Source organism: Lissotriton helveticus, chromosome 3_1, assembly GCF_964261635.1.
Source record: "Lissotriton helveticus chromosome 3_1, aLisHel1.1, whole genome shotgun sequence".
In the NCBI taxonomy this organism is placed as follows: domain Eukaryota; kingdom Metazoa; phylum Chordata; class Amphibia; order Caudata; family Salamandridae; genus Lissotriton; species Lissotriton helveticus.
In genome coordinates this window covers 1,312,635,377-1,312,660,301 of record NC_136061.1, presented here as the reverse complement: position 1 = coordinate 1,312,660,301, position 24,925 = coordinate 1,312,635,377, and the positions used below count along the sequence as shown (strand labels likewise).

At 48.0% G+C, this 24,925-nt stretch overlaps 1 protein-coding gene across 12 annotated transcripts in view; it reads left to right on the top strand.

Annotated features, from left to right (window-relative positions):
* APLP2 (amyloid beta precursor like protein 2) overlaps positions 1-24,925 on the top strand; it is a 684,051-nt gene that overhangs the window by 380,250 nt on the left and 278,876 nt on the right. For 5 of the 12 annotated variants that reach the window (XM_078681952.1, XM_078681957.1, XM_078681954.1 and 2 more), the window contains exon 7: positions 7,461-7,655. The exons of 4 other annotated variants lie outside the window; for them this stretch is intronic. In XM_078681952.1, coding sequence (XP_078538078.1) covers positions 7,461-7,655 — 195 coding nt within the window. The remainder of the gene's footprint in view (positions 1-7,460; positions 7,656-24,925) is intronic. 3 more of the 12 variants (XM_078681958.1, XM_078681955.1, XM_078681953.1) reach the window with 1 other exon arrangement.

Sequence of the window (24,925 nt, the reverse complement as noted above, 5' to 3'; positions counted from 1 at the left end):
GCAACCTGTCCGATCATGTCCAGATCTCGGAGGGCACTGGACGGCAATTGCAGTGGTGGCTCATGAATCGCGACTGGGTCAATGGCAGATCCCTCTCCCTTCCCCAACCGGAGCACACAGTGGTGACAGATGCGTCCCTCCTGGGATGGGGAGGCCACTTGGGAGAGGCCGAGTTCAGAGGCCTCTGGTCTCCGGCAGAGTCCCGGCTCCATATCAATCTTTTGGAGTTTTGGGCGATCAGACTTGCACTGAAGGCATTCCTTCCCTCTATCAGTGGAAGTGTAGTGCAGGTGTTCACGGACAACACCACCGCCATGTGGTATTGCAATAAACAGGGCGGGTGGGGTTGTGGACCCTATGTCTGGCTGGAACATCAAGGCATTACCTTGGTGGTTCAACACCTGGCAGGCTCTTTGAACGCCAGGGCGGACGAACTCAGGCGCCAGTGCTTGATGGATCACGAATGGCGTCTGAACTGGGACGTGGAGCAAGGTCTCTTTCAGCAGTGGGGAGAGCCTTGGTTTGTTCTATTCGCCACCGAAGAGAACGTGCAATGTCATCAGTTCTGCACGTTGGAATTTCCAAGGCGGCAGTCGCTCGGCGACGCTTTTCGTTGCGAGTGGAGTTGCGGTCTGTTGTAAGCCTTTCCGCCTATACCATTCTGCCCAGAGTGCTGAAGAAGATTTGGCGCGACCGGGCCCAAGTCATCCTTGTGGCTCTGGATTGGGCACGAAGATACTGGTATCCCGAGCTACTCAGCATGGCGACCGATCCCCCAATTCGACTGCCTCTTCGGGAGGATCTTCTGTCGCAGCAGCAGGGGACGGTCCTCCACCCAAACCTGTCCGGCCTCCACCTCCATGCGTGGAGATTGAGCGGCGACAGTTGACAGCTTTCGATTTTCCTCCCGAACTTTGTGATGTCATTCTGGCAGCCAGGCGTCCCTCCACTAAGACGGTATAGGTCTGCAGGTGGAACAAATTTGTGGCATGGTGCACAGCAAAGGCTATGGATCCCTTCTCTGACCCTATTTCTGAGGTCCTTCTGTTCCTTCTGTCCTTGGCCAGCAGGGCTTTGCTCTGGGCACTATCAAAGGTTATCTTTTGGCCATCTCCGCCTTCTAGATCAGCCTTCACTTTTTAAGTCCGCGGTTCTTAACCGTTTTCTCAAAGGCATTACTCACATGTTTCCTCCTGTGCCCTTCATAATGCCTCAATGGGATTTAAATCTTGTCTTGACATATCTGATGTGCGCTCCTTTTGAGCCCCTTCATAACTGTCCTTTACGTCTTCTTGCTCTCAAGACTGCTTTCCTAGTAGCTGTCACCTCTGCCAGAAGAGTGAGCGAGCTCCAGGCTCTTTCTTTGAAACCTCCTTTCCTTTCGGTTCATCCGGACGAGGTGGTTTTAAGGACCTGTCCTTCTTTCTTGCCAAAGGTTGTCACGCCCTTCCACATCAGGCAGACCATCACTTTGCCCACCTTCTTTACGCCTCTGCATCCTTGAAGAGAGGCTCCACCGTCTGGACTCAAAACGTGCGCTTTCGTTCTATCTGAGGCGCACACAACAGTTCCGGGTGGATGACCAGCTCTTTGTTGGCTATGCGGGTCAATCAATCAATCAATCAATCAATCAATCAGATATTTGTAAAGCGCTCTACTCACCCGTGAGGGTCTCAAGGCGCTGGGGGGAGGAGGGTACTGCTACTGCTTGCGAGCCAGGTTTTGAGGAGTCTTCTGAAGGCGAGCAAGTCTTGGGTCTGTTGTAGGTGGGTAGGGAAGGTGTTCCAGGTCTTGGGGGCGAGGTAGGAGAAGGATCTGCCGCCGGAGGTTGTTTGTTGGATGCGGGGGACAGCGGCGAGGGCGAGCTTGGTGGAGCTGGCGGGTGGGGGTGTAGAAGTTGAGTCTGCTGTTCAGGTAGGCTGGTCTGGCGTTGTGTAGTGCTTTGTGTGCGTGGGTGAGGAGCTTGAAGGTGATCCTCTTGTCTACGGGAAGCCAGTGTAGGTCTCAGGTGGGGAGTGATGTGGCTGCGGCGGGGGATGCTGAGAATCAGTCGGGCGGAGGCATTTTGGATGCGTTGCAGTCGACGCAGGTGCTTGGCTGGGATTCCTGCATGGAGTGCGTTGCCGTAGTTCAGTCTGCTGCTGACGAGGGCCTGTGTCACCGTTCTTCTCGTTTCGGTCGGGATCCATTTGTAGATCCTGCTGAGCATGCGGAGGGTGTTGTAGCAGGAGGAGGAGACGGCGCTGACCTGTTGAGCATGCGGAGGGAGGGGTCAATGATGAATCCAAGGTTGCGTGCGTGGTCGGTGGGTGTCAATGCTGCTCCCAGCGTGGTCGGCCGCCAGGAGTTGTCCCAGGCTGAGGGGCTGGGTCTGAGTTCAGCTTCAGGCGGCTGCTCCTCATCCAGCCGGTGACGGCCTTCATTCCTTCATTCCCTCGTGGAAGTGTGCGGGTCCAGTGTGCGGGTCCAGTGTGCGGGTCCTTAGTGAGGTAGAGGATGAGCTGGGTGTCGTCGGCGTAGGAGATGATGTCGAGGTCGTGCTGGCTCGCCACTTGTGCCAAAAAATGCCGGGCCGTGCACAAACGGACCATCTTTTGATGGGTCCTTCAGTGCATCAAAGCGTGTTACTCATTGGCTAAGAAGGAGCCTCCTGTGGGGCTGCGTGCCCATTTTACCATGGCGACTGCAGCCACTACTGCCTTGGGATGCGGCGTTCCCTTGCAGGACATTTGTCAGGCAGCTACGTAGGCTTCTCTGCACACGTTTACCAAGCATTACTGCCTTGACAGTCAAGTCCGGAGAGACGGCTTCTTTAGCTGTTCTGTTCTCCGTGACTTTCTGGTGTAATCTTGTTCGCAGACCCACCACCGGGGTTGTTATTGCTGGGGTATCTATTCTTAAGGTAAGGAATCTATCACTAACGTGTCTCTTTCAGATGCACAAGTTACTACTTGTGTAACGATATTTCTGTAAGAGACGTTCGTTAGTGATAGATTCCTTACCGCCCCACCCATCCTCCCCGTTCTGGGAACTGATTTCTAGGGTTAAGGTCATCCCTTTCAGGGCCCTAGTTTCATGGCACCAGTGGTCAGTTTCTTGCATGGCTCTGCGTTCCTGGCATGGAAAGTCGTGTACAGAACTGACGTCAGCGCGCATGGGTGGCGCCTAAATATTCTCCGTAACATCATCTCAGCGCTTAAGACTCCAGCGACGGACGTGGAGCCGCAAGACGCCACCTACCAACGCGCAGGGGTACTCCTGACGAAAAAACTTTCCGGATCCAGTCTGACGCCTGGGTATTCTACGGTAAGGAATCTATTACTAACTAATGTCTCTTACAGATATATCGTTACACAAGTAGTAACTTGTGCTTTATGTCCTATAGCGGCAGCTTCAACTGGTTGTGTGTAGTTTTGCGCGATTCCTCACGCCCGGCAGCGTCAGAACATCAAATCTGCCGCCGTGATGTCGGTATTTCAGCAAACATCCACGTGTCACAGGCTGTATCACGTGACCCCGTAGATGAGTATGCTCGCAGCCCAATGTTGCGTGCACGCGCCATATTGGAGTGGAGTCCTGTCATTCATAATACTTTGTACTCCCACAATAAGGGGGAAAATATGAGAACCACGTAAAAGGGTTATGATTGTAAAAAATTAATAGTGTCCTACTATACTTATTCATCATGGATTCTCCATCCGAGAAATTATCTAATGGGAGGGCGATAAATCTAGACACTGCACTCCGATTATCTCGATATTTGCATGATCCTGTACCCATAATCTTGGACATACATATTATGGGTCTAGTATCGGGTCATGAAAAAGAGGCATCATTTTTTTGTTTCTAATAGATCTAGGGAGATCTGAGGTATTCCCTATCATGACTTGCTTATATATAGTATGTTGCTGGGAGAGGGGAGTTATCACTTCTGATGTATCAATCTGAAGGAAGACTGAAATATCACTTATTAAGAATGGTTCTAATGAGATATTATGTATGACTAAAGATGGAGCTCCTCTCTGACTCCTCAGAGTGTGCATGAATCCATATATATATATATATATATATATATATATATATATATATATATATAAAAAACTATTGTGAGCAAGCAGGACTGACCTGCGTAGGGAGACCCTCATGTAGGAGCAAGATATTAGGAGGATGCTAATGACCTTACATATCTGTGATAAATCAAGATTAATAACCATGGAACCTGTGGGTCCTATGGGGAGACTATTTAAGTTCATGTAAGCGTAAAAATCCAAACAGTCTCTCTGCGTTTCCGCACTTCCGAGATATCTTGTCCTGGGATGCCTCTTACCTTCTCTAGTATTTTTTTTTTTTGCAGAGTTTTATATAGCGCGAACTAGACCCGAATCAGGTATCAAAGCGCTTTACATAGCACCAGTTACGTTACATGAGGTCACACTTTCATTTTTTAGGCACGGGGAGATTAAGTGATTTGCCCAGAATCACAGGAGGTTTTTGGCGTCGTTACCGAGGCTCGAACCCAGATCCCCAGGTCCGAGGTGGAGCGCCTTAGCCGTTAGGCCAACTCCTCTCCCCTGGTTCAGTTCTATACAGTGCTGAACCATCGGCAATGTTAATCTTCGAGTTCTGATGGCTGATTTATGTTCACAATAGCGAACTCTAAATTTGCGGCCTGTTTTACCCACATATCCCTTGTCGCAAGGGCAGAGAATGAGATATACCAAGTTGGTGCTCCTACAATACGTAAAATCCCTTAGTACTCCTCTTTTTCCTCTGTATTCCCAATATTGAGTAACCACTGCTGTTTCGCATGCAACGCATGTTCCACACTTGTGATTCCCCATAATGGGCGGGCCTGTGATGGTTGTTTGTATTTGAGTTTTCTGATGCTTGTCTCTCGTATGCACCAATTTGTCTCTAAGATTCATATGCCTGCAGTAGGCTACAATCGTTTTTTGCAATGCTTCCTGTTCTTCACTGATATTTAATATATGCCAGGTTTTTTTCAATACCTTTTTGACTTTGAAGTTTAAGGAAGAGTGATTTTTTGACACAGGCTAAATTCTCTTTCTTGGGGGCGGATGGTCCCTGACAAAAGTGCATCACGGTCAAAATACCATGCCTTTTTGTAGGCTGTCCTAATGAGTCGTTTGGTGTACCCTCTCTGTTAGAGTATTTCTTTCAGCTCCTCCCCATGTTTATCATAGTCCGAAATCTCTGAACAATTCACTCTGATCCTTAAAAAGTCCCCAAAGGGAATAGAGTCTTTTTGGCAGTTGAGCTTGAGAAAGCCATCAGTAAAGAAATATAGGTCGTGTGGGATGCTGCTTTGCAAATTTTGTTACAACCTCTTGATGTGCCTGTGATGCGATGCCGGATTACAGTGCTTAACTGTGAAGCCAACTATATTGTAAATCAGAAAAGACTTGTATGCTTCAAGCAACAAGTAATGAACATCCTTGTAGCTAACACTCCTGCCCTCCTTCCTCTGCACTATCTCTGCAATATTTTAATCCACTTGGATGTGTGAAATTATCTCCTGAATGTCAACCCCTTTAAAAACAGCAGTGATTGATCAGTGGATCCAAGCAGAGAAAATTAGCTATTTCTATAGCAAATACGTGACCTACTCTAAGATGTACTGGTAGAAGGGTAGAGTAGAGACCAGGGGATGTTAAGGGAGATGCTGCCTTGTAGATTGAGTAGACCCAGCGAAGCTGGTAAACAAAAAGGGTCTCTGAAACAGGGATTATGGGCCCAAAAGAACAGGCAGTGTCCACTACAGGGGGTAGTGCATCGAAACTGCATCATGGTCATTTTACAATAGCATCCCCAGCCAACACCATTTTGCTCTTAACCACTGAAGCTGTGGAGGTAGTTGTGCATGTAGTGCAGGTAGATACAAAAGAAACTTTAAACAGTCTCCTGGAGAGGGGAATAACCCTACTAATGAATCCCCAACAAGTATAACTGATTAAGATTACACTTTCGAGAGTAGCAAGAGAATGATGAAGATGGGGTGAAGAGACTGACAATCATGTTGGTGAGGACTCAAGAGGGTTGACTGGAGCCTTATTAAGACATCTTAACCAAAATACAAGTCGAGCATAAATAAATATTATTCCTTAAAGTACCCTTTTGGTTAAGCATCCCCACTGTCTCTATAGTTCACCAGCCTCAATTAATTAAAAAACTGTTTAAAGAAAAATAATGTGTATGAAGAGGAGTTTTTGGTCTTCACTCCCGTCCACAGGGGCTCCATCTGTCAATAATATTTCGCTTCTGTCCACCACAACATGCGGTATGGGGCAGCCAGTCGGGCCCCATCAGCTAAGGGACTGCATTTTGCCAAATCAGATGTGCCCTTCTTCATTAAGATAAATTCACTACAGTATAAGGGCTTATGTGCCAGTGTGCTGTTTACTTCTCAGTTTTTTTTGTTGGTCACCTTTATGTTTAAGCTAGGTCTTAATGTTACGATGACCCCGCCCATGGTCCCTTTTTTTGCATCAATTAGAATCTTATTTTATTGTGCAAATAATGTTCTCTACATTTTTTTTAAACTATTGCAAGCATATGGCGGCTATATTTATTTTCTGTGGCCTCTTTTAGTTTCTTTCTATTTTTTTTTTTTACTTTGTATTTTTGTGGTATATCATTGTGGTCAAGGCCAGATCAGTGAGTGGACTCTTCAATTGCTTGTTTAGGGATTTATATCCTTCATCACTTAGTATACCAAAATGTGAAATTTTTATATTAATATAGGAAATTGCAAAGGTTTTTCTTAAGATTATAGTTTTGCTAAACTAAGTCTCATGTTAATCTACTATTCAAATTTGGTGCTATATTTTTGAGGGAATGCTGTGCAAGAGTGCCCCTTTTTAATAGGATTGGTAAGTGCTCTTGAAACAATGAGGGACTTTTACTGGGGATCTTTGGTGGAGGTGCTTATGAAGCTATGAGGCTCCTTTCTTAGAAGATTATAATGAGTGGAAGTTGCAATTAAGGGTTTCTCCTCTTAAGGTTAGCACCAGCCAGTGGAATGTGGGAGTGATTGTTCTCATAGCAGAAAGAATTGTCAAGCACTCAGTCAATCTGCATAGATTTTGGTCCGTGCTTGTTGAGTTCATGTTGATAATGCTGTTAGGATGAAAAGGGCTTGAGATCTTCTCCCTACAAATAATGTAGGGATTTTGACCGTAGAGTCTCCATATCTTTGGGGTCATTAACTCTGCAACAGAAGGTGCAATGTGACAGTTGCTGTTGTCTGGCCAAGAGCACATTTCATGGTCTGTGTCCCTTGAGTTTGAATCCACAGAGGAGTTTCCCTCTACATGGAAATTGCACCAACGTAAATAAAGGATTCCTGTGTATGTATTAAAACTCTCATGCCTTGTGTCTTGTTCTTTTGTGGTGTGTTTTTACTTATTTCAAGCATAACCCAAAGCTTTGCTCCTCTCTAGCTGATGTTTTACCCCATCTCCTCACAGCTGTCTGTTCCCAGGAGCCCCTGATTGGTCCCTGCCGGGTCGCTATGCCCCGCTGGTACTTCGACCTCAGCAAGAAAAAGTGCATTCGTTTTATATATGGAGGCTGCAGAGGCAACCAGAACAATTTTGAGTCCATGGACTATTGTATGGCTGTATGTGATACACTGAGTAAGTCCGGCCCCTGCCCTATCTAATTTCACTGGCCTGTCTCAAAGACATCTATCTACTGTCCTGTCGTGTCCAACGCTTTTCGTCTCCTCTGCCTGGATCAGAAGCAGTGTCCTGCCTTCACCCTGTCCTGCACCTGGTTGATTCTGGTGTTTGTGACACTGTCATTCTCTTGTTACGCTTGCCTCTTGGGTGAGGCTTTTTGTCTAGTAAGGTTTTTTTCCTCTATGCTTGCTACCTATTTTATAATCAGCACTTTTGCTTGATTGCGGTGATTGCTCTCACATGCCACAGCATTTCTTTGCGTGTCGGGGGTATATCATCTTGATTGTTGTGCCTTCTGTTGCTTCTCCAAATGTACTGTTTTTCAGACTGAATTCATATGCTACAGAGGGTTGGCGATTGTGATTTAAAAAATATATATATTTCTTCATCTCCTCTTTAACTCTCAGCTTGTTTTTCTTGTCCTTTGCAAAATAAATCTTAGTCTTGCAAGAATACACATACCGCTGGCCTGCGCTGTTCTATGTGTGCTCCATTTTACCCAAAGTCTGTGTTCTATATTCACCAGAAGTAGCTAAAACCCGTTTTAGAATAAGTAGCAGTGCTGCAGAAGCCACTGACATCATTCTGCACTCTTTTCGCTACGGGTACTTTTGAGAACAAGGCAGCCCTTAGCCACACTTTTTGCTGCAAAGGCTGGCAGGAATTCCACTAAAAGAGACATACAAGAAGCTATGCACTGTTGTGGTGTTTGAATGAGTGTAGATGCAGCTTGTACCAATGTTGCATATAGATTTGTACAATTTTACAACAAAAAATACATTCATTAATGTGTTCTTGAAGAGGAAATGTGTTTTGATGTTAAATTATGTAATGCAGTTGGAAGTGTAGTGGCTAGTAGGGACTAAAAGTAAAGCTAAGCATCAACCAGCTTGTTGCCTTCTTGCTGAAAGAAAAGAAGACACGGATTCGGATTGTGACATGAGAGGTTTTCAACTGGTGGAGTGGGATACATTATTGGACAAACAATGGTTCCTTATGTGCAAGGGGAAACCATTCTGGTGAGTCATAATTAAACTTGTAAAGGGTCATAGTTAAACATGAAAATGCCCTGCGGAAGCAATTCCAACAGTAGCTGATTTTGATAGCCCTCCAAAAACTTGCCCTGCGGAAGCAATTCCAACAGTAGCTGATTTTGATAGCCCTCCAAAAACTGTCAAATCGTAAAATGAATGAGATTCTGGGATAAGCTTGAAAACTGAGATTAAAATAACCTAGAGAAGTTGGTCTGCAAATGGTTGAGGGCCTGAGTTAGATTTCAGCAGATGGGTTACTCAGTCACAAGGGGGACAGATATCCCGTCTGCCGAAATATAAATCCCATAATATCTTTTTGGATTTATGTTTCGCAGATGGGATATCCGTCACCATTGTCACAGAGTAATCGGTCTTCTGAAATCTAAATCGGGCTCTTAGTGATGTGGAGTTGGTAATCTAGTCTTTTATCAAATGTGCAGGCTTTTTTCTAGCCTGCTAGTATAGTGTAGTGTACTGTCACTGGTATCCTACCAGATTCAGAAGAGTATCCTCTTTCCAGCTTCTGGGGTATGCTGACGATTCTATCTTTGTGTTCCTAGCAAGTTCCGCCTTTGCTTTTCTCATTAGTTCCATGTTCTCTAAGAAATACTTTTATGACAATGCAATCACTGCCCTTGACTCCAAGCTCCAATACCTCCACCTTGAATGCACGTATTGCACAATTTCAGTCTCTGTCCAACGTTATGCTTAGGGCATCTTTGTGGGGCTCGTCAATAAATATGTGCCCCACCCCATTGTCCCTTGCCCTGATGAACTGTATTGTGCAAGTGCACTCATGTTATGTTTGGTTTCACACTAAATAATGATTTTCTGCTGTTGCAGTCTCATCACTACTAATGCTCCTTTTGGTATCTTTGCATCTGGGTATGTCCACATCCCAAAAGTTCAGTACGAGGCTGCCTTCGTGTCATGGTATTTTAATCTTAGTGGCCTTCCCTTTGCATAATTGACTAGGGGTCTGGATGAAGACGATGGGAGAAAAGCACAAATACATGCTCAACAGGCCTACAAAGCTTTAGTTTTTTACTTGGTAGCATACTGCATCTCAGAGTGCTATGTAGTTGCTTTTAGAGCCAAGGCAGCAAATATGTTTTCAGGGACATATTAGAGTCATCTGGTAAGCAGCTATGAGGGTTACACTGCGGTCTGTGTGATCATTATGTTGTGTGACCACTTGCGAGTTGAACTTTATTTTGATGGATTGTTGTCAAAAAATGTTAATAACATTGCCTACCCCATGCATTTTATCCTTCCAATGAGCCTGGAGGAGACTGAAACTACCCTTATGTGTTAAATTATTCTAAGTAGTGGTATTTGTCCTTCCTTCCGTTGGCCTGCCTGCCATTCTCTTCTTATTGTCCCCTTTGGTACAACCTGAAAGAAAATTACTCAAGTATGGGAATGTAGATGCCAAAAGAGCAGAAATGCTATTGTACGTGCACAGGCTCCTAAATGCCATTTCCTACTGTCTAAGTCCTATTTGTGGGACTTGCCCTGTGGCACATAACATCACAAGATGATCCCATAAAGAGTTGCTACGGTACGGATGCTTATCTATAGATTCATGTGGTGATATTGGGCAGAACTTGTGTGGTATTTTTTTTTTGTTGGGACTATTTGAACTTTTCTTCAATGTCTAGGATTCCTACTCTGAGCAGTTCTGGTGATAGCATTTCTCTGCTTTATATTGCCTGTTGATAAAAATTATTCTGACACGTCTACCTAAATCTTTCTTATCCTTTGTTGTTCTGTCTGTTCGGGGTGCCACAAAACAGACTGGCTGCACTGAAGTCCGTCCTAATATGGCTTTACCAATTGGACCAGGTACAACCCTTTCCACAATTGACTCTGAGTAGTGTGGGTGAGCTCGTTCCAGTTTTTTAGGGAGGGTACATGTGTGGCACAAGCTTGTACCTCAACATCAACAGACATAACTTCAATGTGAAGCGCAGTGCTCATGTTTGTTTTTTAAATTTGTATGGTGCACAAATACCCGAAGGTGTCTCGGCGCCTGAGATTTAACAAAAGACAAAGTACAGAGAAGGAGGTCATTGATCGAAAAGCCAGGTCTTTAATTGCTTTCGAAAGTTAGTAAGTGTGGGGCTGGTCTTGATAGAGGTAGAATGTTCCAAAGTTTCGCCGTGGCCACTTGAAAGCGTCTGTCTCCCCAGGAGACTGTCCTAGTGCGGGAAACTGGTAAAAGATGAGTAAGAGATGAACAAAGGGGTCTGAGGGGGCTATAGATTACGAAAGCTTTCCTTAGGAAGTGAGGTCCTGAGTTGTGCAAAGCTTTATAGGCTATGCAGAGCGCCTTGAATTTAATGCGGCATTTGACACGTAGCCAGTGCAATTGCCGGATTCCCGCAGCAATTGAATGAGACTTGGGAATGGAAAGTAAGACCCTGGCCGCAGCATTTTGGATAGACTGTAATTTATTTAAAACTTGCTCTTGAGCGTTGAGCAAGAGAGAGTTACAGTAATCCAATTTGGAGAAAACCAAGGTGGACATAAGAGTTTTTCCCGCATCTGTTGGTAAATGGACGCGAAATAGAATAGAAAAATTAAGTACTTTTTAAGCTCACAACATTACTAAATACTGGCCAATTCAAGCCAATTTAATTCATTTATGTAGGTTAGTGCTCCTGGTGAAGATGCTCCCTTGATCCAAGATGCTCAGCCGCTTATCCTTCACCCACATGTTGCCCTACCTATATAGCGATACAAAAGGGGATGATGGACGCAGCGTTTGAGCAAATCAAACACTCACCCCCAGTCAACTGATCTGGGTTTAATCCATCACCATTCTTTAGCCCACTCAGCCACCCCATTTCAGACATGGCCATATGCAAATCAGTCTGACCCTGTGCCTCATGGGAACAGTCCAGCCCGAACTGCCAAGCCATGTCTTCCATGGACAGGAAACAAGCATCCTGGGACCGGTTTCGGATTCATAATCCTCATCAGCCAGGCTATCTTGAATCCAGTGGCCAAGTGAGCAAGGGACTCACGTCTGAGCATACCCTGCCACACTTAGGGCGAACAAAGCGATACAAAAGGGGATGATGGACGGAGCGTTTGAGCAAATCAAACACTCACCCCCAGTCAACTGATCTGGGTTTAATCCATCACCATTCTTTTTCATTGCAATTTTCACCCCGAGTGTGCTGGGTATGCTCAGACGTGAGTCTTAGGCTCTCCACACCACTGGAGTCAAGCTATCCAGGCTGAATGAAGGCTGATAGCCAGAAACCGGTCCTTGGATGCTTGATTCTGGTCTGGGAAAGACATGGCTTGGTAGTTCGGACTGGACTGTTCCCATGAGGCACAGGGTCAGAGCTGATTTGCATATAGCCAATGTCTAACCCAGGGTGGTGTGGAGTGCAAAAAAACGATGGATTTAGGCCCAGATCCTTGTACTGGGATGAATGTATGACATTGTTCTACATTCTGTCCATCAACTGTGTTTTTTGCAATTTTCACCCCGAGTGTGCTGGGTATGCTCAGACGTGAGTCCCAGGCTCTCCACACCACTGGAGTCAAGCTATCCAGGCTGATGAAGGCTGATAGCCAGAAACCGGTCCTTGGATGCTTGATTCCGGATTCAGGTACTGTGTTTTTTGCAATTTTCGCCCTACCTATATAAGCAGTAAAATCAAATCTCCCTTTGGGAAACCTGTGTTACACCACACTAACCTCAACACACCAAATCATATCCATCAAGCATACTTCATACCTCGATTTATATTACCAAAACAAGCATCACAGAGGTAGGAAAGTGCACAAATCTTTAATGACAAGTTAGCAAACACTATGCCAGTTCATGTGCAGTCCACAAAGGATTAGGCATTGGGTGGTAATGTGTCATAGGGCCTCCTGACATAGGGCCTCCTGGCATACCTTGAAATTGAGGTTGGTACGGGAGCAATCCAAAGTTATATTTAAAATTAAGGTATGGAGTATTGTATTGGGGACGGGGACCTCCAAAGAAACCCCTACCTCTCCCCATTCTACGGGGCTTCCTCTTATAGTCGATATCCCCACTACTAGAGCTGGTTCTATCTGATGTTCTCCTGTCTCTTTTAGTACCATTCTTCATATCCTCGATTTTTCTCTGTGAATATTCATCAGTAATGTAAGGGTAGACATTCTCCCTAGAATATTTCTTTAAGTCCTTCTGTAGTTTATCCACTTTAGATCTAAGTAGATAGTCCTTATGTTCGGCTATGTCGTTATTTATCTCCTCCAGTTTCTTTTTGAAGGTGGCAGACAAGATTGTGGTCTTAATACCCTGTTCATTTTCCTGTATCTTAATGTAGAGGGCATCGGCTGTTCTCTTTGCTGTATTTATTATGAGAATCAGCCAATCCCTCGTACATTTCCAGGCGATTAAAGACCAGTCCCTCCTAAAGGCTGGATCCTTAAAAAAAATTAGGGGTTCATTTGTGTCCAACAGAACTGTCGGTGCTGCGTTCCCTCTCAAGTATTCGTTTAAAATCGCCCCATGGGGGCGTGGCCAAGATGGCGGAGAGCTAGGACGTGTCTTCCTGAGCTCCTGCTCGCCGTCCGCCTATTTAGCTTCCACTAGCACATCCCGGAGTCCCAGAGTGTTCCTGAGGCTGGCGGAACGTGTCTGGACCCTGCGGTAGTGGGCTGGCCCAAGAGGTTCGCGCTGGCACTGGATGGTGAGAGGGCTGCGGCCCTGGTGACACGCCTCAGCCTCGGCCTCGATTAAGGGGGCAGCCCCACTGGAGACTGTCGAGGCTCGCGTCACCGGCGGAGGCCTGCAGGGCGTGTCCAGACGGGCCTTCACAGCGCAGGCGGCCAGCGGCGGAGGAAGGCACCGGCCGTAGTCCCATGATCGGCGGCAGCCTCGGACCCCGGACAGAGAGTGATGGTGGAGAACAACGCGGTGAGGCGGGACGAGGCCGCCAGGACTGTAGCATGGCGCGGGGGACGACCTTGCCCCCGGGGCAGACGAGGACTCCGGGGAGGAGATGGCCGCCTTTGAGCCCCGATTGCTGGACTGGGAGCAACTGCCCGACGACTCGTGGCCACAAGGGAGAAGGGAGCCTCATAGAGGTGACGGGACATGGCAACATGTGGCGTGGCGACCCCTGAGCAGTCGATCCCGGGGCCACAGACAGCGCGACGGAGTTAGCTGGTAGGTAACGCCACTGCAGTGGAGTGAAGTGTGGCTCCCCCTCTGTTCCCCATCCCGCTGGCCCCTGTGTGACTGGTGCGACAGGCAGCCGCCATCTTGAGGCGCGGGGACTAGCGTCATAAGCCCGCGGAGGAGGCGCGTGGGGAGTGCAGCACTGTGGAGCAGCTGTGACTAGCGGCGGTCTGAATTGGGACGCAGCGGGGCCCAGATTGGCATTCGGGGCCTTCCGCAGGTTGGTTGGAGTGGTGCCCTACAAATGCCGGTAGAGTGTGGCGCCCGTGCTGTGTCCAGATACCGGTTGGCCGCGTTGGACTGCTTGGACTGGGAGATCTGGAGCAGGGCCTGGTCAGGTTTTCGGCTGGGGTCCTCTCGTGGCCTGGGGCGGAGATGGAGGGAGGCAGACATTGGTGATTGGCGGTGTTTGGGCGCTGGGTGTGCGAGGAGACGTACCCCTCAGACGGCCCCCTGTTAAATAATCTGGTACTGCGACAAACCTTATGGAAAGTGAGACACGACCTATTGGCGGGCCCCAGCGGACGGGACGGCCGCCCACTGCGAGTGCGGAAGGAGACTTTAACGCAACGGAAGAGGGCAGCGAGCCCATCACTAAAGCCTTTATGGAGTCCCTCTTCAACACCCCTCCGGGCGGATATCCAGACTGTCAAAACGGAGTTAACGGCCGAGCTCAAAGAAATGCGCAGAGATGTTGATAGCGTGGGGGAAAGAGTGGCCACACTGGAGGAACGGTGCGATGTGACCACAACTGACTTCAACATGTTGCAACAAGAGATTCTCCGTCTCGAAGACCAGCATCTGGACACTCAGGTACACCTGGAGGACCTTGAGAATAGGTCTCGGAGACATAACATTCGAATACGAGGAGTTAAACCCACGGAGGACAATGCAGACCTCTTTGCGTTCACACAGGGCCTCTTCCGCCATATCCTGGTGGCCCCAGACGACTTGGCTATCGTGCTGGACAGGGCGCATCGCGTTGGCCCCCCACGTGCGCCTAACGCCCCTCCGGCAGACATTTTGGTATGCCTTCAAGATTTTAAGATCAAAGAGACTATTCTCTACAAAGCAAGATCCCGTCATCCTATCTCCTACAAGGGGCACAACCCGGTTCTCTATCAAGATCTAGCTCTGATTACTTTAAAGCGCCGGTGACAATTCCGCCCCGTGACGGAACATCTGAGACAGCAGCGTATCCAATATTCTTGGGGCCACCCATTTTGACTCATATTTCGTCTTAACGGCAAGCTACACCAGATGCACTCCCTTGTTGACTCCTGTCGCCTCCTGGGACTGGCACTACCGGGTGAAGATGACGACACCCAGAGTGGCACTTCGGGGCCTGAGGTCACACCCTCGGGGTGGCAACGTCAGCGACGCCGCAGACGGTTTCGGAAGCCAGACAAAGCGGACATTGACAAGAATCAACGGGACGCTCTGGCTTTAGCTACGCAGGCCCTGGCGGGTGTTGACCAGACGGCTGATGGTTAGAGTGTCCCCCGGTGGACTCGGCTCTGGCCTTTCAAGCAAGGGCGGACGGTGGGACGAGCCATGACCCCCTCTGTTGGTCGCAATTAGTGCCCACGACGACGACCTCCTGGCCTACCCAGGATGGCGGACAATATTCTTGGATGAACTCTTTTCTCCTGTTTTCCCCTTCCCTGTTGTTGTTGGTACTTCCACTGAGTCTATGCTTTTTTGGGGGTTTGGTTCAGGGTGTGTTTTTTTTTAGTTCCTGGCCCTGTCCTTTCTTGGTATCGCAGTACGGTAGACACCCAGCTGACATTCATCCCCTCTATTAGGATGCACTCTCGTCAGCGTTTCCCCCCCCCCCTCCCCCACCACACCACTTCGGGATGACACGAGCTTCCCTTACTATCCTTACGCTCAATGTTCGGGGCCTAAACAACCCAATTAAGCGACGGTCGGTCCTCAACTACCTTGAGAGTTCCAAAGCTGACATATGCCTGCTACTAGAGACGCATCTCCTTTTTAAAGATCATCATAGGCTGAAATCCGAGCTTTCCCGGTACAACTGTTCTCCTCTAACACCTCCAAACAGCAGGGGTGGCCATATTGGTCTCCCGCCTCTTCCAGGGCAGGGTCCTTCAGAAAGAAGCCGAGATAAAGGGCCGTCTGCTTACATATCAATTCTCCCTGGGCAGGATGACATTTGTGGTGGGGTCTTTTTATGCTCCTAACGATGGGCAGCTCAAGTTCCTCCTTCAGGCTCTCAGTGAGGCAGCTGCCATGCCAGATCGCCCCCTGTTACTGGGGGTAGACCTCAATATTGTCTTTGATAATGCCTTAGATCGATCCTGTCAAAGAACCCACCAGACAGGGGTACTCACTACCCAGGGGCAGACTCGCCTTCGAGAGCTGGGGTTGATTGACCTTTGGCGCCACCTCCACCCCCACACCCGTAGCTATACATACTACTCCGGGGCACACGAGACGTATGCGTGACTAGACTACTTCCTCTGTTCTTCCTCACGTAGAGCTCATGTCTCCAGCACCGATATCCTCATAGCTTCTCTCTCGGATCACTCCCCGGTTCTGGCCTCTCTCCTGATGCCGACTCTGACCCTCCCCCAGCGACACTGGCGCCTGCGCAAAACATTGCTACAGCGCACCCCTGTGGTGTAGCAAGTCCAAAAGCCCATCACTGACTTTTTAGAGCACAACACCAACACTGACACTACACCAGCCACGCAATGGGGGGCTCTGAAAGCAGTTCTGAGAGGGGTATTTATAGCTATATTGGCTGCAGATAATGCGGAGAGGGAACAAAAGCGCACGGAACTCACGAGAAGAGTCTCTGAATTGGAGCAGATGCACCAGCGCACAGGGGCCTCACATGCCTGCTGTCAACTGTGCATGGAGCGTAAGCATCTGGCTGCTCTAGACCAGGACAGGGCCGAATACGCTGCCGATAGACTTCGCCATTATGTGGGAGGGGATAGATGTGGTCGTCTCTTCGCAAATAAACTGAGAGGTTAGGCCGCGGCAAGGGATCCAATCGATCCAGACACCGGAGGGAGAGTTGACAACTAAGGATGCCACCATAGCGAAGACGTTCTGAGGTTACTACGCCGGTCTCTATGCTGGGGACACCTTAGATAACCAAGATAGCGCCGAATACATAGCTCAGGCTCATATGCCCTCTCTGACGCAGTCCCAAGCTGAGTATCTTGAACGAGGGATTCAGAAGGAGGAAGTTATCTCCTCGATCTCCAGGCTTAAACTATGCAAATCACCGGGCCCACATGGCTACTAAGCTGCCTTTTATAAGACCTTCTGTGCTCAGTTGGCACCGATCCTGGCGACCCTGTACAACACCTTTGACAGGGAGGGAGCCATTCCCAGGGACATGCTTGAGGCGGCAATAGTAGTCATCCCCAAGCTAGGGAAGGATGCAACAACTTGTGTGGCATACCGACCCATCTCCCTGTTAAATATAGATCTTAAGTTATACACCAGTATTATAGCATCCCGTCTCGCTCCGTACATGACCCAATTGGTTGATCCGGACCAAGCAGGGTTTATCCCGCAAAGGCAAACCAGTGACAACACTAAACGTATCCTTCACCTGATTGGGCAGGTGTCTCGCACCCAGAGGGAATGTATGCTCCTAACAATCGATGCCGAGAAGGCTTTGGATAGGGTACACTGGCCTTATCTTGAACTGGTCTTGCTGGCGGCTGCTTTGGGGAGAAATTACGGACTAGGATTTTGAACTGCTACCACTCCCCTTGGGCAATGGTTCGTGTGAATGGCCACACATCCTCTCGATTCCCCATAGGGAGGGGCACGAGGCAGGGGTTTCCATTGTCACCCCTCCTCTTCGCACTATATATGGAGCCACTAGGACTTAGAATTCGGAAACATCCCCTTATCACGGGTATGAAATTCGGGGGTGATACCCATACTATTAGCCTGTACGCATATGATATACTCCTTTCTCCAACCCGATTGTGGCTATGCGCGCCCTCTCTGTTGAACTACACAGTTTTGCCCTGGGGTCAGGGTTTAAGGTAAACATGGATAAATCCATAGCCCTTGGTATATCCCTGCGGCCTACTACTCTCACCCATTTACAGGAGGAACACCAGGTGGTGTGGGCTTCAACAGCGGTCCCATATATGGGGATTCAACTGGGCCCTACCATCCCTGTCACGGCTGACATTAATTGCTCCAACCTACGCAAACGAATTCGCAAGATTCTTAATAGCTGGCAGTGCTGCACTCTGTCCTGGCTGGGCCGGATCACAGCTGTAAAGATGACTGTCCTTCCCCAAATTCTGTACCCTTTTCAGACTCTTCCCCTCAAACCCCCGTTGGGTTGGATCCAGAAAACACACAGACCTGTCGCTCTTTATATGGCATGGCCGTAAGCCATGTTTCCGCCATCAGGTGGCGGTTTTGCCGCCGGAACAGGGAGGGGTTGGGTTCCCTGACATTCAGCTTTATTTCCATGCGTCTCAACTCAGATACCTAGTGGAGCGGCAACGCCTTGAGTCCGCCAAACATTGGCTGTTCCAGGACCAGGCGGTATCAGGTCGACCTCTCCAAGGGGTGCCCTTTTTAAATCGACAACACAGACTAGAGCTAGACATTCAGCTTACCATATGGGTCTCACGGAGATGCTTACCAAGGTCGCCACATACTGGTACTACACCCCTGAACGCATCCACCAATTAGATAAAAGGTAGGAGCGACTGCTGCTGGAGGGGATGCGGGGAGGTGGGCACGCTAGAACACATTCTCAGGAGCTGCCAGGTCATACAAGCCTATTGGACTCAGGTCCTGGATGTGGTGGATGCACACCTTGACACCCAGATCCCTTGATTTCCATCATATGTCCTATTGGGCCTTCCCAACCCACTGACATACCCCCTTAAATCACGTAGAGGCCGCCTGATTGCTATTGCTCTGGGAGCAGCGAACCAGAATATCCTAGCCCACTGGCGTTCCACTCAACCCCGACACACACCGGATGGCTTCACAGACTATGGCTGGTCCTGGGCATGGAGAAGCTCACACTGACGACGGCGGGTAGGGGGTCTGAATTTCCAGAGCTCTGGCGACCTTTTCTCACACTGTTAACGGCTGAATTCCGGGAGTTGACGTGTCCCAGATATCTACGTCTCCTCCGTCTCCCAGACACGCCACTTCCAGATGCTACACCCCAGAAGCCAGGCCAAACAAGGCGTTGAGAGCAACACTTTGGTTCCCGAGTTTTCCCACTTTTTTTTTTCCTTTTTCTCTTCCTTTAATTTATGGTGGACGGGGGGGGGGGTTCCTTACTTTCGGCGGTCCTTGACCGTCGCCTGTTTGAAGGCCCACTCCTTGCTATTTTCCTTTGGTAAAACATTTCATAGCGCCCGGCTGGGCTTATATGTGGTATTACGGAGCAGGGAGCCTATGTTTGCTTCTTCTGCTTGTTGAAACTAAAAAAAAGATTTAAAAGATAAAATCGCCCCATGCAGAATTGTTTTAACATGGGATTTTTTCAACTCTAATAAAGTGTCCCAGCCTTCCCCTTGGATCAATACCTGGTTGACCGTGGTGTCTCAGAGTAAAGATGGAATATGCTGAATCAAATCAGAAGCCTCAGTGTGGGACACAGGTCAGCAGTAGAATAGAGATCTCGTCATCACTGAGCTAGAGTCGTACTAAAGAGGGTACCTCCCCAAATGTAGTCTTCTTAGAGACAGGACAGTGGTAATTTCTCTTTATCTCCTTGAATGCCTTTTATTTGGTGTAACTTTTCCCTTTCCCTGTGTATCACGATTAATGCAGGGGGAGTATAAGTATCACTAACCCCTCTTTTACTTTAATAGGAGTTTTGTATATAGAAACTACTGAGTTATTATGTGAAAAAACCATACTGACAAGGGATTTAAACATCGTTGTCCCAGTTTTTCCATTAAGTTCACAGAGGACAGAGATACTTCTTGGGACACTATGTATATTACTAGAATTCCAGTGGAGCATAAATGGAAGACATGTTTGCCGGAATAGACGCAATGGCTAGCGGTCTAGTTCTGAAGAGGATGGGACAGACTGACGCTCCCCACGTGGTATCCGAGGTTGGCTGGAGGCGGGCTATTACCGCTTCAAGAGAGGCGCTTCGGTATCAAGGAAGTGTACTACGGGGCGGTGAGGAGATCCTACTGGGTTTGCTGGCAGTTTACCTCGTAAGCAGTAAGTGAATAGGAAGAAGCCCGAGTGAGGAGTGACACCGGGGGTTAAAAGGTCGCCTATATGCTGTGATACTTGGGTGGGAAGCCTGGTGCCGATGACTTGGACAGGCACGGTTACTGCATTTAAGTTTTAAATGGAGGTACTTTGGTTAATCAGCCGATGCATGTTACTATCTGGCTGAGCAGAAAGAGGCGCTTTATTAACAAATAGGGCCGCAATGTTACAACGTGGATTAACTAGGCTACAGGCTACAGAGTCTGGGTGCCACAATGGATGGTCCTGTCTTCGGCTATGGTTGTTTGACCCTTGGAAATATCCCGATATTAAATATCTGTTACTGACATAACGGGCGAATGTGAATGTTTTTCTTTAAGCCCCGCAACAAACGTGTCATACAAGTCTTCTTTATGACATGAACAGGATTGGGGGTGTTCATTTTTCATTTTTTAATGAGTCTCTTTGCTTCCTTTACAGAGAGTGCTAATAAGAAGCTGCCCCCCTCCCCCCGCCATTTCGAGTTTTTGATTAAAATAAACTCAGTAAGTGCCGGGGGGGTCTTTAGGTTGGATGACAGCGGTGTCTCGAATAATTACATCTGATTTCACTTTGTATTTAGAGATAAATATGGATTGCTATATACTAGCATGATATTAAACCGGAAGAGCAGCCTTTCCCACGAGATTTAATGTGGATGGAGGAAGCTCAACGTTTTTTTTAAAAGAATGGGTGGAGGATAATGTGAAGCTTGACACCAAATAGATTTGCTGGTTTGGATTGATATATGGTAGTGGTTACATTGCACAGGAATATGGGCAAGGGCCACTGAAATTATCATATGTGTGTTTTTTGTCTCCGGTTTTTATTGGTTTGTGTGTACAGGTTCCCCTTCACAAAGCGAAGGGCTCTTATTGTAAGGTGATTTTTTTTCCCTTTTTCACTGCAAAAAAATCTTTTGAAGGAGAAGGGTTGTCACTCAGGGTCACAGAGGTGAGAGTCTTGAAGAAAGCCGGGGCATTGTCAATTGGAGGCTGAAACATGTCGACACTTATGCAGTGTGGAATTTTATAAATAGTTCCTCTACCTAGCATCCACAATTTCTTTTTAAATTCTGGACGAGGACCTAGTATTAAAATTGTAACAAGGATCCCTTGGTACCAGTTTTTAACACTGTATGTTGTATTGTCTTCCCCTCCCTATTGCTCCACCTCCAGTGTTGGGTGAACACGGAGGGGTGTTAGCATGCCCTATGATGAAGCATGACACAGCTTGCTGTGTGTGAGGGCAGTTTTATAAGCAAGGTGCATTTTCCTCCACTCACCCATGGAAACCTTTCATGTTCTATTTTGGCCACTACTCCCTCATTTCCATCCAAATCAACAGGTCACAGTCAGGACAGTCATGCTACTAGGTACGATTGCCTCCTGCATTGCCATAGTGCCCCATGCCAGATTACGTATGTGTCTGTTGAAGGAATGCCTAGCTCAACAGTGGTCTCTGGCGGAGGGTCATTGGGACGATCTAGTGTTGATCGTCTTCCCCACTTGTCACTCGCTGTAGTGTTGGAACAACAACAACCTGTTGAAAGGGGCGGCCTTTCCGCAACCAAATTCCGCAGTGGAGCATTGCAGCTGACCCCTCCCTTACGGGATGAGCTGCACACTTACAGAAACTGACTGTCCTAGGGCAATGGGAGCCCAGACACAAAGGCCTCCATATCATCTACCTGGAACTCCTAGTCACTCCACTAGCATTGAAGGCTTTCCTACCTCACTTGATAGGCAAGGTTGTTCAAGATGACAATATGACAGCAATGTATTATCTACAGAAACTGGGCACAATCTCTCCACAACTCTCACAGAGCCTTTGGTGGTGGGATCTCCACCACAAAATACACTTGCTAATGGAGTGCCGACCTCCTCAGCTGGATGCAGCACCCAAGTCCACGAGTGGGAACTCCATCCGCAAGTTCTCTGCTGCTTCCAGACATGAAGATTTCCAGAAATAGACCTGTTCACAATGGCCAAAAACACCACATGCCCAAACTTCGCCTCAAGGTCCAGCGGCAATGCACTATGGATGAACTGGTCATGGATATTTGCCTATGCTTTTCCGCCCCACGATCTCCTTCCATTTGTGGTTCGGAGGCTCCAGCAGACGTCACTCAGTCTCATCCTGGTGACCCCTCATGGGCTCGCCAACCCTGGTTCATAACTCCTCAAACTTCCTCTGGTTCCGTACAAGAGGCTCCCCAACAGACTGGACCTTCTCATGCAGAACCATGGAGAAATCGGGCACCTAGCCCCAGGTGTCCCAACCTTTCAATTTGGCTTGTGAGGTCAGAAAATGTGGATACCTTAATCCTTCACCTGAATGCATGAGCATTCTTAAGGAAGCGTGCAGACCTACCATCCAGGACTACAGTGCAGACAAGTAAAAGAGATTTTTGTACTTCTATCACTCAAATGATATTGATCCATTTAACGCCACCATGCAGGGCATTGTCTGCTACTTACTCCACTTGTAGGTTTCTTGTCTTTCCTTTACCTCCTTCCAACTACACCTGCCTGCCGTGGCTGCCTATCTTCAAAATACACAACACATCTCTCTCTTCAGAATTCCGGCCATTAAAGTTTTCATTAAGGTCTCAAGAGTGTCATTCATCCTCTGATCCCACCGGGCCCTGGCATGGAATGCCAACATTGTCCTCACAATGCTCCTGTGTCCTCCCTTTGGGCCCCTCCACTCCTGCCCCCATTTGTTCCTCACTTTGAAAAGTGCCATTTCTGGTCGCTATCGCTTCACTCTGGCAAGTCAGTGAGCTACAGGCATTAAGCCCGGGAGAACCCTTCTTCTAAGTTCATAGGGAGAGGGTTTTCCTTTGCATCAGCCCCAAATTCGTCCCGAAGGTGATTTCTCACCTCCACCATAACCAGTCCATTGAACTCCAGTTATTGTTCGCCTGGAGAAGGGGCGAGGACTCGGTCAACACGGCTCAGCGCTGTCTTTCTGCGGTGTTTCGCTGGCTGGCCAATGCACAACTTAAGTGCAACGAGGAGAAATCAGAGGTGCTCCTGTTTGGAGCGTTTCCTGCTGGTTTTAGAGCCAGACTGTGGCCTCCGGACTTTCCGCCCCCTCAATCAGACAAGGGCCTTGCAAAAAATTTGGGGGTTTGGTTTGAGGAAAATTTTAATTTTGCGACGCATGTCAAAAAACTTACAGGGACTTGTTTTGGCATACTTAAAACCCTGCGAAAATTCCTCCCCCTTCTGCCTGCGGAGGCCAAAGAAACAGTAGTCCGGGCATTGATCCTTTCTCGGCTGGATTATTCCAATGCGCTTTTAGTTGGATGTCCAGGCTATCTGATAAAATACAGCTACAGGTAGTCCAAAACGCGGCTGCCCGGCTCCTACTGGGTCTTTCTCCAGGCAGAGTGTGCAGGTCCATCTCCACCACCTTCATTGGCTCCCAGTTGAGGCCCGTTTGAAATTCAAAATGCTGGCCATATTCCAACGAGCCTTGTATGGATTGGTCCCACTCTATCTGCAGAAGCGCTTTGCTTTCTATATCCCTTCTAGGAGTCTGCGGTCTTCGGACCAACTCCTTATCCAGAACCCGCGCTTTTTGCGCCAGAGATTAGGTGGCTGCTCCTTCACCCGTAAAGCAGGCCTAGCCTGGAATGAGCTTCCTCTTGCTCTGAGGAGGGTTTATGATCCGGCTGTCTTTAAAAAGAACTTAAAAACACTATTGTTCTGAGCCCTTTCTTTTAGAGGCTCTTCCTGCTTAGCTGGTTGGTGGGGGTTTCAGGGTAGCAGCGCCGGGACACTCTGAATAGCTGTGCGCTTTAGAAATGCAGTATAACATAACATAACATAACATAATATAACATAACTTCCTGTCTTTTTCACACAACCTAATTCAGTTTCAGACCAAGCTCTTCATACTTTGGATGTAAAGTTAGCCCTTGCTTACTAGGTTAACTGAACCAAACCATTTAGGAAGTCACAATAACCTTTTTCTCCAAACCCCGTAAAGAGAAGGTTATAGCCTAGTTAGGCATTGACAGATGGATCGTTAGATGCAGTGCTAAAGCTAAGAGGACTCTGCCGGAGGACTGCTCTACACCCTATGCACAGCATGTGTATATATAGTCACACATGCCTTGAACGTAAAATGTTAAGTTCGCGGCATTTGAGCTGCTGATCACACACTAGTCATAGATCGCCATCTGGTGTTGGGCCCGGATGTTTGCAGTTTGTTATTGCCTTGGAACTAGTCTTTGGAAGTCATGAGATAGGTGACTCCTCCTCTGGACAATAGTGCGCATGGGCATCGACTCCATCTTCAGATTGTTTTTTACGCCATCGGGCTCGGATGTGTTCGCGTTCCAGTTCAGTTTCGTTACAGTCTTCGATCGCGTTTCCCATTCGACGCGCATCTCTACAAACTTCAACTCTTCGGTTTCGGTCGTTGACGCAGGCCTTCAGGCCTATCTGCACCATTGGGCCTTTTGGCTCATGGAAAGGACTCCTTTCAAAAAGTGTCCTCAATGTGGATCCAAGTTTCCACACGCCGATCTACACCTGAGCATGAGGCCAAAGACTGTCCAGCTTGTGCCTCTTTCCGCTCCAAGAAAACCACACAAGATCGTCTAGCTTGAAGAAGCATGGCTCGATCTTCAACATCAATACCGGACAATATCTTCCAAGAAGGCATCAATGTACCGGAGGAGGAGCAAATGGTAGAGGGCACCTTTAGTGCCTCCGAAGCCGAAGAATCCGACGTCGAAG